Source organism: Oryzias latipes, chromosome 1, assembly GCF_053564925.1.
Source record: "Oryzias latipes strain Hd-rR chromosome 1, Olatipes_Hd-rR_3.1".
Classification (NCBI taxonomy): Eukaryota; Metazoa; Chordata; class Actinopteri; order Beloniformes; family Adrianichthyidae; genus Oryzias; species Oryzias latipes.
In genome coordinates, this window is record NC_136237.1 from 39,050,711 (window position 1) to 39,065,741 (window position 15,031).

The 15,031-nt window shown below is 41.6% G+C and overlaps 1 protein-coding gene across 4 annotated transcripts in view; it reads left to right on the forward strand.

Moving 5' to 3' along the window:
• Nucleotides 1–5,574, forward strand: part of LOC101156709 (endonuclease V) — a 78,220-nt gene extending 72,646 nt beyond the window's left edge. For all 4 annotated transcript variants that reach the window (XM_078947380.1, XM_078947363.1, XM_078947373.1 and 1 more), the window contains one exon: nt 5,390–5,574. Coding sequence is in view for 2 of the 4 variants with exons in the window: in XM_078947363.1 (XP_078803489.1) it covers nt 5,390–5,488 (99 nt within the window). In the remaining 2 variants the exon portion in view is untranslated. The remainder of the gene's footprint in view (nt 1–5,389) is intronic.
• Nucleotides 5,575–15,031: the final 9,457 nt, after the last annotated feature.

Here is a 15,031-nt window from a genome sequence, read left to right on the forward strand (position 1 = left end):
GACTTCAGGGAATTTTGCTTGCAAATTTTTCCCGCCGCATGTATTTGCTGTGTTTGTGTGTGTGTGTGGGAGGGGTCACGGGCTTATCATCATATGTAAATGAATGTTTTGCACATCAATAAATCCAGAAGCCAGCTGCTGTTTCAACTGTTTTTTTTTTTTTTTAGCGGCTTCTTCCTGAATTAAAAAAAAGAATTTTATCCATATTATTTTATCCTCAGAGGAACGCACTGCAAATGGGAGCTCCATTTTCTCATGTCAAGTAAATTATAGATCAGCTTCATTTCTTCCTAATGAGTTGTAAGGTACATAATGGCTCCAAAGTCACCAATCTCCCCGAGTTAATAAAGGAGTTAAATAAGCGCCCTATGCAGCTAAGTAGATTTGCATTTTCGTGAGCTGAGGAGAGCACATTCTGTGTTTTTTAAGTTTTGCTTTTTGACAGATAAAATATATATACATATATATATATTGAAATTGATTGAATGAGGATTGAAAGAGGGAAAAACACTTTAGCAAAATCAAAGTTCCATACATAGAAGAGAAAAATAGTCATTAGTTAGAGGAAGAGTTAGAGATCTCATGCTGCTTCAGAGCATCTGCTTGTTTCAGATCCATGACTGGCTGTTTAAAGGTACATAAACTCAGCAGAGGAACCCTTGTGCTATCCTAGGCACTTTAACATTGGGAGTTGGGTCATCTAGTTCAGTGTTTTTCAACCTTTTTTGAACCACGGCACACTTTAACCTTGACAAAAATCCCGCGGCACACCGGCATCCAAAAAAAAAAAAGAAAAAGGAGAAACTCATAGTCTGTATTGATCTACAGCCCCTCCACAATCTCACATGCATTTTTGTGATTATGTGGCAGAAAAAGCTCGAAGCTGCAGCTGTTTTTTCTGAAAGTTGTAATAAAAGTTTAGTTAAAAAAAACGTTTTGATGTGTGTTTTTTTGTGGTTTCAAGACGTTTAACAGGGAAGACTCATTGTAAGCTGAGACGCTGTCACTTTAACCCAATGCATCATGGGTGATGTAGTGCAAACGACCGCAAAACGTAGACAGACTCGCTTCTCTGAGCTTCATTGTTTTGTTCACTTGTTCCACGGTCTGACACCGGATCCCGTGGAAAGCTACTGTTTAAAAGGAAATGTAAGGGTGAACTAGCCTCTTCTATCTGTGATCCAAAGCTTTGGAAGGTTCTGCCGCTAAATATTAGGCAAACCTCTTCGCTATCCATTCTTAAACTCGACTAAAGGCTTATTTTTATAGCCAAGCATTTGGTCACACATGAGATTTTGCTCTGTTACCGTACATTTTTATGTTTTTCTTGTGTTTTATGTTTTTACCTTCAAGTTTTTATGATGTTTTTAACATTTTTTAATTTTGCTTAGCTTTAATGTACAGCTACAGTGATTTTTAAATTGTGTTAAAGCGCTTCATAAATAATGATGATGAGGATGATTCTCTCAACCCCCTTTTATCCTGCAGACTACGCAAGTTAGTGCTGTTCAGGTGAAAAATGTGCACTTCTCAGCCTGACTGTTAGAAATTAGAAAATGAGACTATCCGATCTTAGTTTGAGTGGCACTTACATGTCATGTGTACACCCTGTGCTTGCTGCATTTGGTCAGTAAGGGGCCAGTACCCAGCACAGAACCGTTTACGCCAGTCCTCCAGCAACATTTTTGCTTTGGTCAAAAAGCCTTTGTGTGTTGGAAATGGATCTTTTCCCTAATTCCCCCCTTCCAACATGAGCTCCTTTGTGTGACGCTGGTTAGTGACACAATCAAGATAGAATTTCCTTCCTTCTTCTGGCACAGAAACACAGAAACACAGATGGGTGGGGGGATCCTGCCAGAATGTTCACAAAAGAAAAGTTGACCCAATGCAGAATGTTAGATAGCAGCTGTTTATTGGTGACCTTTTTTTTCCTTCAGCGAATAACCTCCAAACCAGAGAATGGAGAAGCTGTGGTGTTGCCTTCAATAACCCCAGTTATCATTTATTTCTGCTCAGGTTCTGACAAATTGGTAAAACAAAAAGTGACGCAGCAAAATACCTGTGAGAAAAGATGTTGATAAAAGGCAGATGAGGACTGCGATTGGGAGCCTTTTAAATCCAATAGTCTTACATTTTCTACAATTTCTTCTCCTCCTGCAGGAAAATTAATATAACTGTGTCCTATTTCATTCGTCAGAGCAACGAATCATATTTTTTTTCACCACAGTCCCCCGTAAACAAACTAGACTTTAAGAGCCGTGTTTCTGTCTGTGGGAAATAAACTGCTGCTAATACAAAGATCCACTGGGGGGAAAAAAACTGAAATGTGAGAATCTTAATAAATCCAAAAAGTTTGGCTCTATTTTATAATATTTTGCATCCAGTTGAAGCCTTATGCCTTAGTCGCACACACCTGTACAGGTGCTGCTGGGTTTTGGGTTGTCTGGCCCATGGAGGGTCACAGAGGGGAGAGGATTTCCCTTGAAGTTTCCCTTGAGGCGTGTACGGCCACCTTAAGGATAAACATGAAAATGGTCGTGCAAATAATACGTTTTGTAAGTTCCACACACTTATGACTTAAGTGTGATGCTGTTATACGGTGCCCTTACACACTAATCACTAGCAAGGGGCGAGTACAGTTAGGAGCGCCCACTTATCACTTGTACAGCACTACCGGGCCCCTTGTGCAGGGTTCGGAGGGGTTAGAAAATCCTTACGTCACACCAGCGTCTCACCTACTTCCCTCTTTGTTACCCTTACGTGTTGTTTAAGTGTTTTCCACAACCTGTCGCCCACAGAAAGTCCAGAGAAAATCTGCATGATCATTTTCGCTCTATGGGCTCACTGAGGACCACCTGCGCGCCCAGTACAGGTTTGCCCGTATCCACCCCGTAGGGGAAAAATGTCAACTTTTAACTTCGACCAGTTTCCGTTATATTCTGATACGAGGTCATTCTAAGTTCAGTACTGGCACTCTTCTGTTTTTAACGTCTTAATGAAATACTTGTCTCAGTTTGTGCAGCGTATTAATGGGATGTATTGGTTTAGCATTTTCTGTGCAGTCAAGCTTCAAAGCAGATGGGGGGCCTTCAAAAGTATCATGAACTTGGAGAAGAGATTCAGACTCATCCAACCCACTTTGATGGACTGTGTGACTCTCTTGCTGCGTCCATCCTAAATAAACTTTTGTGGGGTTTTTTCTATCAAAAAAGTGTCTTGATAGCTAAATTTCCTCAACAATTTTCCTCCGCAGTTGTGATTAAGGCTTTAAAACCCTCTCTCTCCCTCCCCATGTGTTCGTAGCATGTTATTTAGCATTTTTCTGATGATGACGGTCATGTATAAAGAAACTTAAGATTGAAATTGCATTTCTGAGTATTTCTGTATTCGCGTTGCTGTGAATCTGGTGCAGACCTAAAAGGGCCGTTTGAAAAACGGCTGGATAGTTCCAGTATTGCTTACCATTTTTCTTGCACCAAGAATTTTAGGTTGGGGGTTTTGAGGGGCTGTAAGCTAGCAGGAAAGAGTGTAAACAAAGGCAGGACGGGAAATTAAGGAAGGATTACTCTGCGCCAACCCACACCCACAACGTAGAGGCGAATTTCTGATGACCTTCTGCTGCTCTGCAGAAACTATGTCCTAGAAACTGACACAGGCTTTTGTGATTTTGACTTTTCTTGGTCTTTCAGACTCTCAGTTCTGATCACACTTGTCTGTTATAACTAAACACAAAATTATGGAAGCAGAGTTTAGCCGGCATCCTACATTAAATGCTTTTCACAATAAAACCTGGAATGACAGCACTGACCACTGCAAGCTTTAGAAGGTAAATTTGTTCCGAAATAAATGTGGTCCCTGACAGACCCGGTAAAGCTCTGTCTGCTGTAAACACTCCACGGGTTTCTTATTCATTCTTCTAATGCAGACCCTGGGTCAGCTCCTTTTTATGTCCTCTATGTTGCCATTACAACTCCGTCTTGCCGCTCTTTTATTGCCCATTCAGCGTCTTGACCAGCGCTGTAGTAGCCTGTAACATGATAACAGCTCCATCTTCCTCCTGTTTCTTCGTCTGTCTGTCGGTGGAAGTCACCGATTCTATTTCCTCTCTGTTGCTCTGCTGCACTGTGCTGCTTTCATCCAGTTGCCCCATGATGTACTGAAAAGCATCCTGGGAGATTATTCACAGCAAATTGCTTTGCATTGTGTTGCTACAGGGTCCAAAATAAGTGTGGAGACAGGCCGAGGCCTCCGCAGTTAAAAGTGATAATGGTTCCGGCTGCTAATGGCTCCTGCTGTTGGGCTGCAAGTCATGCAGCCGCAACACATGTTATTTTTTTATACAAATCATTGTGAATCAGGAACAGATGCAAAACTCCAGTTTGAGAAAATTCATATTTAGGACATAGAAAACCGTGTTGACGGGCCACAAGGTCTGCTGCTCTGCTCCATCCTGATGCATCCACTTGCAGACAAACACATCCATGAACGTCTTTGTTTTCCTAGTTTGAGCTGGAATCTGGATCCAAACTGTACGGCTGGACAGCTCTGATATTGCACACCATTTTTGTTGCACCTGTAATGTCATTTTAGGGTAAGGAGGGGCTGTGCGGTGGCAGGAGAGTGTGTAAACAGAGAGATGATGGGAAGTGGGGGGGGGGGGGGTGTATGCCTTGCTCATAACTCTAACATGAATTTCTACTGAACTACTGCCGCTTTGCAGAAACTATGTCCTAGAAAACAACAAAAACGGCATTATCTTATTTAATTCACTCATGAAAATGACAAAATATCACAAAGTCTTTATATAAACATACCTAATAAAAACAATAAAACAAAGAGAAGTACATTATTTCAATTTTTTTTATAAAAACTTTGATATAGGATATAATTAAATATATAATCTAAAGACCACTGAGTACATCAGAGTGGTTTTATAAGTCCATATCTGCTCTGGAACTTAAAGGATCCAGTCACAAAACATGGCAAGGCGTCTCATATGCAAAACCCAAACTGTTTGAGGCTCATAAAAATGTGCATTTCACACCTTAAGTGGGTAAAATCTATCCTTTGGCTAAAAGGAAGTTTAGGATGTAAAGTCCTCCTTCTGTTTTCAGCCCCATTCAGCTCACTTCTCAGGAGGATTTCCGAGGTGTGTGACAAAGCTCTGGCAGAACTTTGCATATCTGCGGTGTTTTTATCACTGGGGGCAGAGCGCATCCTCTCAATGCTGAATGGAGACCTGTCACTTATGCAGCCGTGAAAGCCTTCAAGATTGACAGATTGACTCTTCATGTCTCTTAAATAATGTCGACTCATTAGAATCATTTAAGACCTGAAATGTTTTGACTCTAAATATTTTGCCTCCTGTGTTTTCTCTCTGTCACGACAGGCTGCCGATGACGGCGCAGCGGATAAAAACAAAAAGCAGCGGGTTGAGAGGATTTCAACAAAAATTGTCTTTTTTTTAAGCACATCCTTTCTGGTCTGAATAAACTGTACGTTTTTAATGCATACGCCCCATATTTAAAAGGATATGGGTCAGAGCGGATCTTTTTATAAAACGCTCTCGTTATATTTGTGGGTCACTCTGCTTTTTTTACATTTGGGATTCTAGGAATAAATCAGAAACGGCCCTGTTCTGCCACACAGCGAGGGTCATTTGTTATAAATGAAAAGTACTGTTTTGCTGAAGACCAAGAGGTCCGTGTGGGAACGCCCGCTATCTGCGCAGACAATAATGGTGATGCTCTGACACCGAATGTCTCTTTAAATGAGTCAGGCTGGGCCCCAAGCCAGAATGTTCCCACTGAGGCAAACGGAAAAAAGTGTGTGTGGGGGATCTGACGCTGTGGGGATGGTGGCCAGAAATAGAAATACATGGGGGGGGGTATTGATCAGCAGGAAGGGTCAGATGATGAGCTGTCGACGAAGGCCAGGTGCTGTGACGATGCTGAAGATGATGAGGAGACGGACCGGACCGCGGTCCCTACAGAACAGAGGAAAGGTTTCTGCTTCCCTCCTGAAACAGGCCTGTGAGTCTGGACAACTCATTATAATTCATGCTTTAAGTGAATTTTTTAGTACTTTTCTGTCTGCTGTTTTCAATAGAGCTACGGTAACAAGGTATTTCTCCCATTTCAGGGATCAATAATGTTCTATTCTATTCTATTTTATTCTATTTTATTCTAAAGTACCTTAAAAACCATTTCCCACAAAATAATAGTAGTTTCACACTGAGGGGTGGGGGGGTGTCAAGTTTTGAAAAATTAGAATTCATGAAGGGATGAAGTGATTCAGAGTTGAAATATTAGAAGTGCTACATTCTGGGAAATAAAGCCCCAAGTTTGATTTGATTTATCCTCTAAGTGCAATCAGCAATTTTTTCTATTTTTACCACCTAAAATTAAAAATTGTCCATCCGTCAAATTTCGCTCATCTGGGACCGGGTTCAGGGGCAGCAGTCTAATCGAAGATGTCCAGACTTCCATCGCCCCACCCAGCTCTATTCTGGGGGGGACTCCGAGACGTTCCCAGGCAAACCGAGATACGAAGTCTCTCCAGCTTGTCCTGGGCCCTCCCCAGGGCCTCTACCCAGTGGGCCATGCCCGAAACACCTCCTCAGGGAGGCGTCCAGGAGGCATTAGGGCTAGATGCCCCCGAGCTACCTCACCTGGTTCCTCTCGATGTGGAGCAGCAGCGGCTCTTCCCCCATGGATTCTCACCCAATCTTTAAAAGAGTGCCCAGCCACCCTACAGAGGAAGCTCATTCTGGGTGCTTGTACAAAAACGAATTAATATTTTGAGTACTTATTTTTTAAGGTTTTAGAAAGGTTTAACCTGTTTGAAAAGTGACAAAGTCCGTGAATCCACTTTTAACTAAAATAGTAAAATTCTGATTTAAAGAAAACGCAACCAAATAATAGCCTCATTCAGGGATATTTTAAAAATAAGAACAATTTTTTTTTTTATTATTCAAGTAAACTCTCGCCTGTTACAAGAAATGTAAAAGATTAACTCAGATGAAAATAGTGTTTTTAACATTTTTTTCATGTAATTTTTTTGATGATGGAGGACATAGATCAAGCAAGATAAGCTAAAATTACATTTCTGAGTATTTCTTTATTCAAACTTTTGTGAACCAGCAGACGAAAAAAATGGCGCTTATGTGCGATGTAGAAAACACCCTGAGCGGGCCACAAGCTCCCTGCTGCGAGCTCTCAGCAACAGGGAGGGGAAAGGGGGCGGGGTTGCTCTAAGCCAACGGCCCACAACTCAGAGGTAAATTTGTCATGAATTCCTGCCGCTCTGAAGAAACTATTTTCTAGAAAACAACACAGGTTTTCTGATAATCCCCTAAAAGTCCACTGAGAATATTTAAAAAGAAACATCAAAATACGATTAGAGTGGATCTTTAAGTTTCTGTGAACCAAAGCATATTTAACTTCAGAATCCTAAAGTACTACATGACAAGAATACTTAGATAGATACTAAGACGCTCCTCCTTTACAGTAAAATTCAAATTATGAGTACAAAAATCTCACAGCTTTAAAAAAAATAAGGCAGACCCCTGCCAACCTTGTCTGGACTAAATTGCAGTAGTTTGTGCAAAGCACTTCTGAAAGAGTTTTAAAACGTAGCCTCTAAAAGATGTTTTCTTGTAACTTCACTTAGTTGTGACCTGTTGCTTTTATGAAAATAAACTTCAAAGAGGAGCCATGACTCCAAACTCATGTTTGGTCACTATTTACCTGCAACCATCTGCTCAAAGAAAAACTGTCTGGCAAGAAATCGGCATTGAAGCAGCTCAGAAATGTTGTTGCTTCTAAATTAGATACCTCAAGTGAACTCCAACTTAAGGCAGGACATAGATCCACAGACCGGAAGATGTTCAGTTTGGAAACTAAAACGCAATTCATAGCAAATTTTCTGGTCAAATATGCAGACTTTTAGGCCGTGTCACACACACCCACTATATGTACATTTTGCAATTGCTGCACGGATGGAAATTGGTCAAAGGTGAATATGTTGTATGACAAATGAACCACGTTAAAACTACAGAAGAAGTACATATAAACTACACAAAGATCACGTAAATCAATAATAATAAGAATGGATTTGATTTTTCTGCACTTTTCCAGACACTCAAAGTTCTTACAGTGTGTCCATTATTCATTCACTCCTCATTCATGCTTGGTGATGGTAACCACTGATGTAGTCACAGCTGCCCTGGGGCATTGTAGCTGCCAGTAGGCGCCTACGGCCCCCCTGACCATCTGACCGTCACTGGGGCATTCACATGCATTCACACACCACGCTGCGGGCAGGGAAGGTCAAGTGTCTTGCCCAAGGACACAACAACAGTTGACTGGGTACCGAACCACCGATCCTTCAATCATTGGCCGACCTGCTCAACTGCCTCAGCTACTGCCGTCTAATGTAGAACATAAACCGTGCATGATTATTGTGCTGTTTATACATGAATATAATATAATTCATTAGTGATTTGTTCGTCAGTTACATCATTTTAACATGATATGTGTGCATCGTGTACGCGATATAGAAGTCATAAGTCGGTGGTACATGCGTGAGAAGTCCGTTAGACATATTTGGAACCCCACACATTTGTGTATGCATCTTGCAAAAAATCACCCACAATTGCTTTGTATTGTAAAATACACTACAACTCAACCAACCCAAAATTCTCAACAGCTCCAAACCGAATTCACGCAAAGACCTGTGGGGGAAGTCCTTGGTGGAAATCTGTGTACATCTGGGAATGACGAACGCAAGAAACACTTATAAATATCATGCATGTATCACGAAAGCCTTAAATTGAATACATGTAAAATGTGCATTATGTTTGTAGTGGCTGTGTGACATGGTCTTTTTGAGCTCTTTAGTTATGAATAGATGGTGCTGTCTGCCTCGGAAACACTGCTCCTGTGCGGACGGAGTTTAAGCTAAAGATGCAGCAAACTGCAGGGATGGACGGTCTTTGGGTTCATATTTATACTGTCAAGCTTTTCTTTTAAATGTATTTCCCCAAACTAATACCCATGATCCAGGATACATTTTACTTCCACCTCCCAGCTGGACCCTTATAAACCTTCTTTTGTTTTTTAGTGTTCTTCACGAGTCATGAAAAGGTTAGAATGAAATTCAGTTTTTGCTGCCTGATTGAAAACAGTGATGTTCGGCTCTCCTCTCTGACCCTTCGTTCGGTCTTTGCCTCCGTTCAGCCTCACTGGTCTGTGAAGGGCTGACATTGGGGGAGGAAAACTGACAGATTCTTGCTCTTCTGCAGCTCTGTTTGTTTTTCAGATTTCCCATATGCAATTGCTCCATCTTCTCTCCATCCTCTCTGCAAGTCATTCTGAGATTCAGAGGCTCCGGGCTCTTGAAACTGGAGTGGATTTCGTTTCTTTCTCATGATTAGGAGCCTGAGGGCTCTGACGGAGGGCGGCCATCCTGCTGTCCTCTGACAGATCAAACCAGCTCTCTCTCTATGCACCTTTTCTGTCTTCATTTTCTTACTCATTCTTGCTAAATAAAAGGGGGGGCTCTGTTCTCCACCGAAGATCTTCAACGATTTCTTTAGCTTTGCTGTCATTCCTTCCCTGTGGCCTACATTTGTTCCAAAAAAGACATTTTTATTGACTTCTGTGGCTGATCGACTCAAACGTTCAGCTCCGGCATCTTTCAGTTTTTTGTGGTTCAGAATTTCTTTAAAGGTAAATAGAAACCACAGAAGCAATTCGCTCATTGAAGTCAAAATGAAGCTGAAAAAAAGACCATCTGTTGCACTTTTGAAGTCAGATCCTGAGAAAAACAAGGAAACGCTCAACACTGTCTGTGCACAACTGTAGCCCAAACACACAACAGGCCATAAACAAGACAGAAGTGAAGGATGCTGTAGAGCAAAACTAAAGTGTTCGCTTTTTTTCTCTCAATTGGATGACAACCAGAGATAAATGAGTGTCTGCAGCGGGATGAAGGAGTTCTGCAGCTTTTTAAAGATGTGATCTGTGAGAAAAACATCTTCCACAGCCTTGCTGTCTCATGCGCCTGGATTTTCTGCTGTTCCTGGAGTTAATGTTCGCAGTACAGAGATTTTTCCGGGTGTGCGGGAGTGATTCCAGGTTCCACTTGGCTCGCCTGCGCTCCTGTTCTTGGCCGTGGACGTCGTCTCGCGCCCCAAACCGTCCCCCAGTTCCATCTGGAGGAAGCCCTGTTTCACTATTCAAGCATGTAGTTGTAGAGTAAGATAAGGCAGTTGTTTTTCCACAGTCCTGAATTCAATTGATTTATTTGTACTTCTTCTGTGGTTTCAATGTGGTTACTTCTGTGAAAATTTCACATTAAGACCACAGTTTTTCTCACTTTTTCAGGTGTATTCACATACAACCAATTTTTATTTGTGCAAAATGGTGGCTGTGTGACACGGCCTTTATTTAGGTGTCGACTGCAACGTCTCTGATGTTAACGGCTTCAATTTCCTTGTATCAAGCACATTAGTTCTTGTGTCTAATCTGAACCGGTCCCGTCAAACCCTACCCATCTCCAGGGCGGCCGATGGTGCAATCACCGTGTGGACTTTCTTTCCAAAAAGCGCTTCAGTGGGCTTTAGTAAGGACTGACGTATTTTTGTGTCTCCTGCAGAGAGTGTGTCTTCTGTTTGTTTCTTGGTTTGATATCTTTCAGATGAAATACTCACTGGGTATTTATGATTTGTCGGATGTAATGAAAGCTGACACTCTGTCTCAGATATTTAATATTACAGAACCACACAGGCTGAGAACAGAATTCTGCTTTTCTCTTTCCACGTTACAAAACAATATCAGATTCTCTTAGATTCATGAGTTGCAAAAGAGCGAAGAGATGAAGTGCTTTGGGTTTTCTTTATTCTGGGAGGTTTATCCCACCGATTCCGCACAGCTCACTTTAACCATCAAACTGTGTTTCATGTGGTCCCCTGCTCTTCATGCGCAGAACGTCTGCAAAGATTAGCTGTCTTAACTTTCTCCTGGAGCAGTTCCAGAGCGCCCAGGCCTCACGGTGGTTTTGATCTGCGGGGAGATTAAAGGCGCCAAGACAGTTGATGAGTAGAGAGACCACACCTCCTGCTTCCTGTGCTTCCATGAAGGTAACGCTCTGTGATGCATCAGGGACGTTGTGTTCCACAGACTCAAGACCCTCAGGTGTGTACACGGATTTCCTTACAGCAATGCTGATGAAGCTTCATCTGCATGTGTCCGATCCTGTCCTCCCTCTGCCCGTCCCTCGGTGCTGCTCTCCTTGACATCTGCAGAGCTGCAGATCTTTATGCAACCAGCGTTGTTTCAGGCTAAAAAAAAAACCACACTGATACCTCACCTCCAACATCCTCCCTCCTTGCTAAATCCTGAACAAACTGGGATAAAATTAATTATTTAAAAACCGGAGTTTAATGTTGTTTGCCACCTGCAGGCTTTATTATTGCCGCACTTGTTGAATCAATAATCAGATGGATGGGGGTTTTTTTCTGACAAAGAAAAAAAACTGATGATGGTGTAACACATGGACTTTGAGCAAAGCTTCAGAAAATAAGTCATTTACAAGCAGAAAAGGACCAATGGAAAAGTTTCCAAATGAAATCTGCTGCTGACCAAGAAGAACAAATATTTGCTCTTACATCTGAGGCTCCGCCCTCGGCAACACATGGTTAAAGAGACCACTTTTCCATAAAAAGGTCTATAAAAAGTCTATGTTAGTCTATGTTCCGCGTTTTGGGCTTCCGGGTTTAAAACTCTCACATTCACACATATCTATGCACATTTCTAAGACCATTTCTGGCTCTACAAACAAAACATTTTGTCTCTCATAGTTGAGGTATACCTATGATGAAAATTGAAGGCCTCTCTCACCCTTTTAAGTGGGAGAACTTGCACAATTAGTGGCTGACTAAAAACTTTTTAACCCTATGATGAGTGTCCAGAAATATGCCTCAAGAACATGTTAAAAACACAAGTTTCATGGTACTATTGGGTTGCACCATGGTGTAGTGGTTAGCATTTCCACCTCACAACAAGAAGGCCTTGGTTCAAATCCCATCTGGGTTCTTTCTAAGTGGAGATTCCATGTTCTCCTTGTGGATGTGTGGGGTTTCCCTTTCCCCTACAATACAAAAACATGCTATATAGTGTATTGATGAACATTAATTGTCCCTAATCATGCATGTGAGACTGTGTGTAGTTGTGTGGCCCTGCGACAGACTGGGGACCTGTCACCCTACTACCCCATGACCCACCCAACTCCCCACCCCCCCCAAAAAAAAGGATTTAGAAGGTTTGGAAAATTGATGGATTTCTGATAGAAGCATAACCTCTGCTCTTTACTTTAAAATTCCTGAAGTTCTGCTTGAGAAGAACATTCAGCCATGAGTTAGACCGCTCCACAACCAAAGGGTCGATCACAAAAATAGGCTTTTGGAGTCCAGACTTCTGTGTGCTGAAGATGCCGTGATCATTAACCAAAAAGACGCAAACACTCAGTGTTTCTGAGCTCATACAGTTTTGGAAAAAAAGAGATGCACCATCTGAGTATAGATTTGGAAAATCTGTCTGGTCAGACTAGCTGAGCTTTTTTGGAGTTTTTCTTTTTTTTTTTTTTTGCTAATAATGAAATAAATGTTCATCTTCCAGATTTCTTTCATTTCTTTTCATTTAGATATAAACAGAAGCTGAGCAGGATTCTCCTCACATTCCTGAATTAAACCATGTCTGAGTGTGTCCTTTACATTATAGCTCATTTATCTACCTTTTCCTGAACTTTCTCTTTCTGGAGGTCAGCGTTAGCCTTTACTTTCATCGTATCTCTAAATGTGTTTGCCCAGCTGGAAAAAGAAATAAAGAAAATACCACATAAGGACAGGTTGACCTTAAAAAGGTTTGTCTGTGTTAAGGTCATGCAGAGGTTCAGCATAGAGGAAAAGTAAATGGGATCTTCCAAATCCCTTTAAAGGAGAGTGTGATGAGTCTTCGAGCCTCTTTGTGTGCTTACAGGCAGGATGGGTTTTCTGCAGAGCTCCTGTGGCTCGGTCCATATTTCAGCGGGACATCCATGCTGTAATTGGCAGAAGAAATCGGGGAGAATCTGACAGAGGATCAGCTCTTCTGTCTGCTTCCTACTGCCGAGCAACGGAAACATTTCCTCTCTATTCGAGCAGAATGTCAACGCCAACATGACTTTTCCTATTAAAGTTTAACATTTTTATTTAGGCTTGCAAAAAGAAGACTCTGTATGATTACTTGTTAAGAATGCTTAAAAAGGTAGATAACTAATATTTAATGGATAACTTATAACCTAAAAATAATAACTTAGATAACTAATGTTTTTAGAGTAAATGAAATATTAACAAACAATGTTCTAAAAAAGTCCCTCTCCGATTGTCATTTGATCTTTCAATAATTGTTCCCAGGGGTCTTTTAATTGGGATTATGTCATTTTCAGTCAAAGAAATTTTTGGTCTAATTTTCTAGGAGCAATTGGTGTTGAATGATGTTGAATTTTAAGCCCCCCCATTGCCCCCCCATTGCTGAGAGCTCTCTGTTTACGTGCTCCCCTGCTAGCTTAGAGCCCTCTAACCTGACCTTACCGGTGCAACCAAAACGTCGAGACATTTCTGAGCTATCCAGCCGTAAAGGTTTTCCAACCAGGTAGTAAGACGACTCCATCTTTGAGGCTTCGCCTTTTGCTCTTTGTGGGTGTCGCTGATTTCCTCATTTCAACCTATAACCAACTGGCCTCGGCAGAGTGTCTGCGTCTCGCCCACGAAAACAATCAACATCCAAACTTTTGCAAAGATGGATGTGCATATTGTCCAAATAAAATGAAGCTTCGTGCCAAACACCGCTAGCTTTGTGGGGAAAGGGTGTGTGTTTTATCCTGGGGGCGGAGCCTTTAGCACAGACTGTTCCTGGAAGGGGTTGTTCTCATGTGTCTACGTCAGCTCATGAGAACCCGCTCGTTTTCAGGGGTCGGGAGCGCAGGAATACTCAGAAATGCAGTATTTGTTTATTTGTTTATTTGTTTATTTATTTGGAGCCCCATTAGCTTCCACAAAGTGGTCGCTAGTCTTCCTGGGGTCCATACACAAAAAATACATACATTTTACCAATTTCACAAAAACCAAAACTGATTTCAGAAAATACAGTGACTAATTCATCATGTTTACCTTAAAAGCTTCACATGTTAAAATAAGTTAAAACAATTTCATTTTTATACCAGCATATCAAAACACATAGCACATAACCTCAACAATAATACATGGCATATCATTCAAATTGTTAGTTATTGTAAGTGGTCCATGTATCTTAGTTTTAAAATCTTTTTGAAATGATATTTGTTACTAATAAGCCTTGTCCTTACAGACACTTGATTCCATGCAACAGAAGATCTAAACAGCACTGTTCTTCTCATATAGTTAGATCTTGAAAAAGGAACAATCAAATCACCAGAGCTGACCTGACGAGTTTGATATTGGTGACAATACCCACTGTATAAAACTTTGTTTACCAAATATTGTGGACATTTTTTAAAAATGACATTGTGCATTAAGCATTGAAGACTATCCACAACACTTTAGACATACCGGATCGGTCGAGGCCCGGGTTAACAACGACCGCCACCGATGCTGTTAACCTACAGGGTGTCGGTGGAAATTTGACTACTGTTGGTCGAAGAAAGAGGGGAGGCAGAAGGGTCCGTGGCCAGAGAGAGAAGGGAAAAGGCAGGAACATAGGTTTGAGAATAGGGACTCTTAACGTTGGCACAATGACAGGGAAAGGCAGAGAACTGGCAGACATGATGGAGAGAAGGAAGGTAGATGTACTGTGTGTGCAGGAGACAAGGTGGAAGGGCAGCAAGGCACGTAGTATTGGAGGAGGATACAAACTGTTCTATCATGGTGTTGATAGGAAGAGAAACGGGGTAGGAGTGATTCTGAAGGGGGAGTTTGTAAACAGTGTTCTAGAGGTGAAAAGAGTCTCAGACA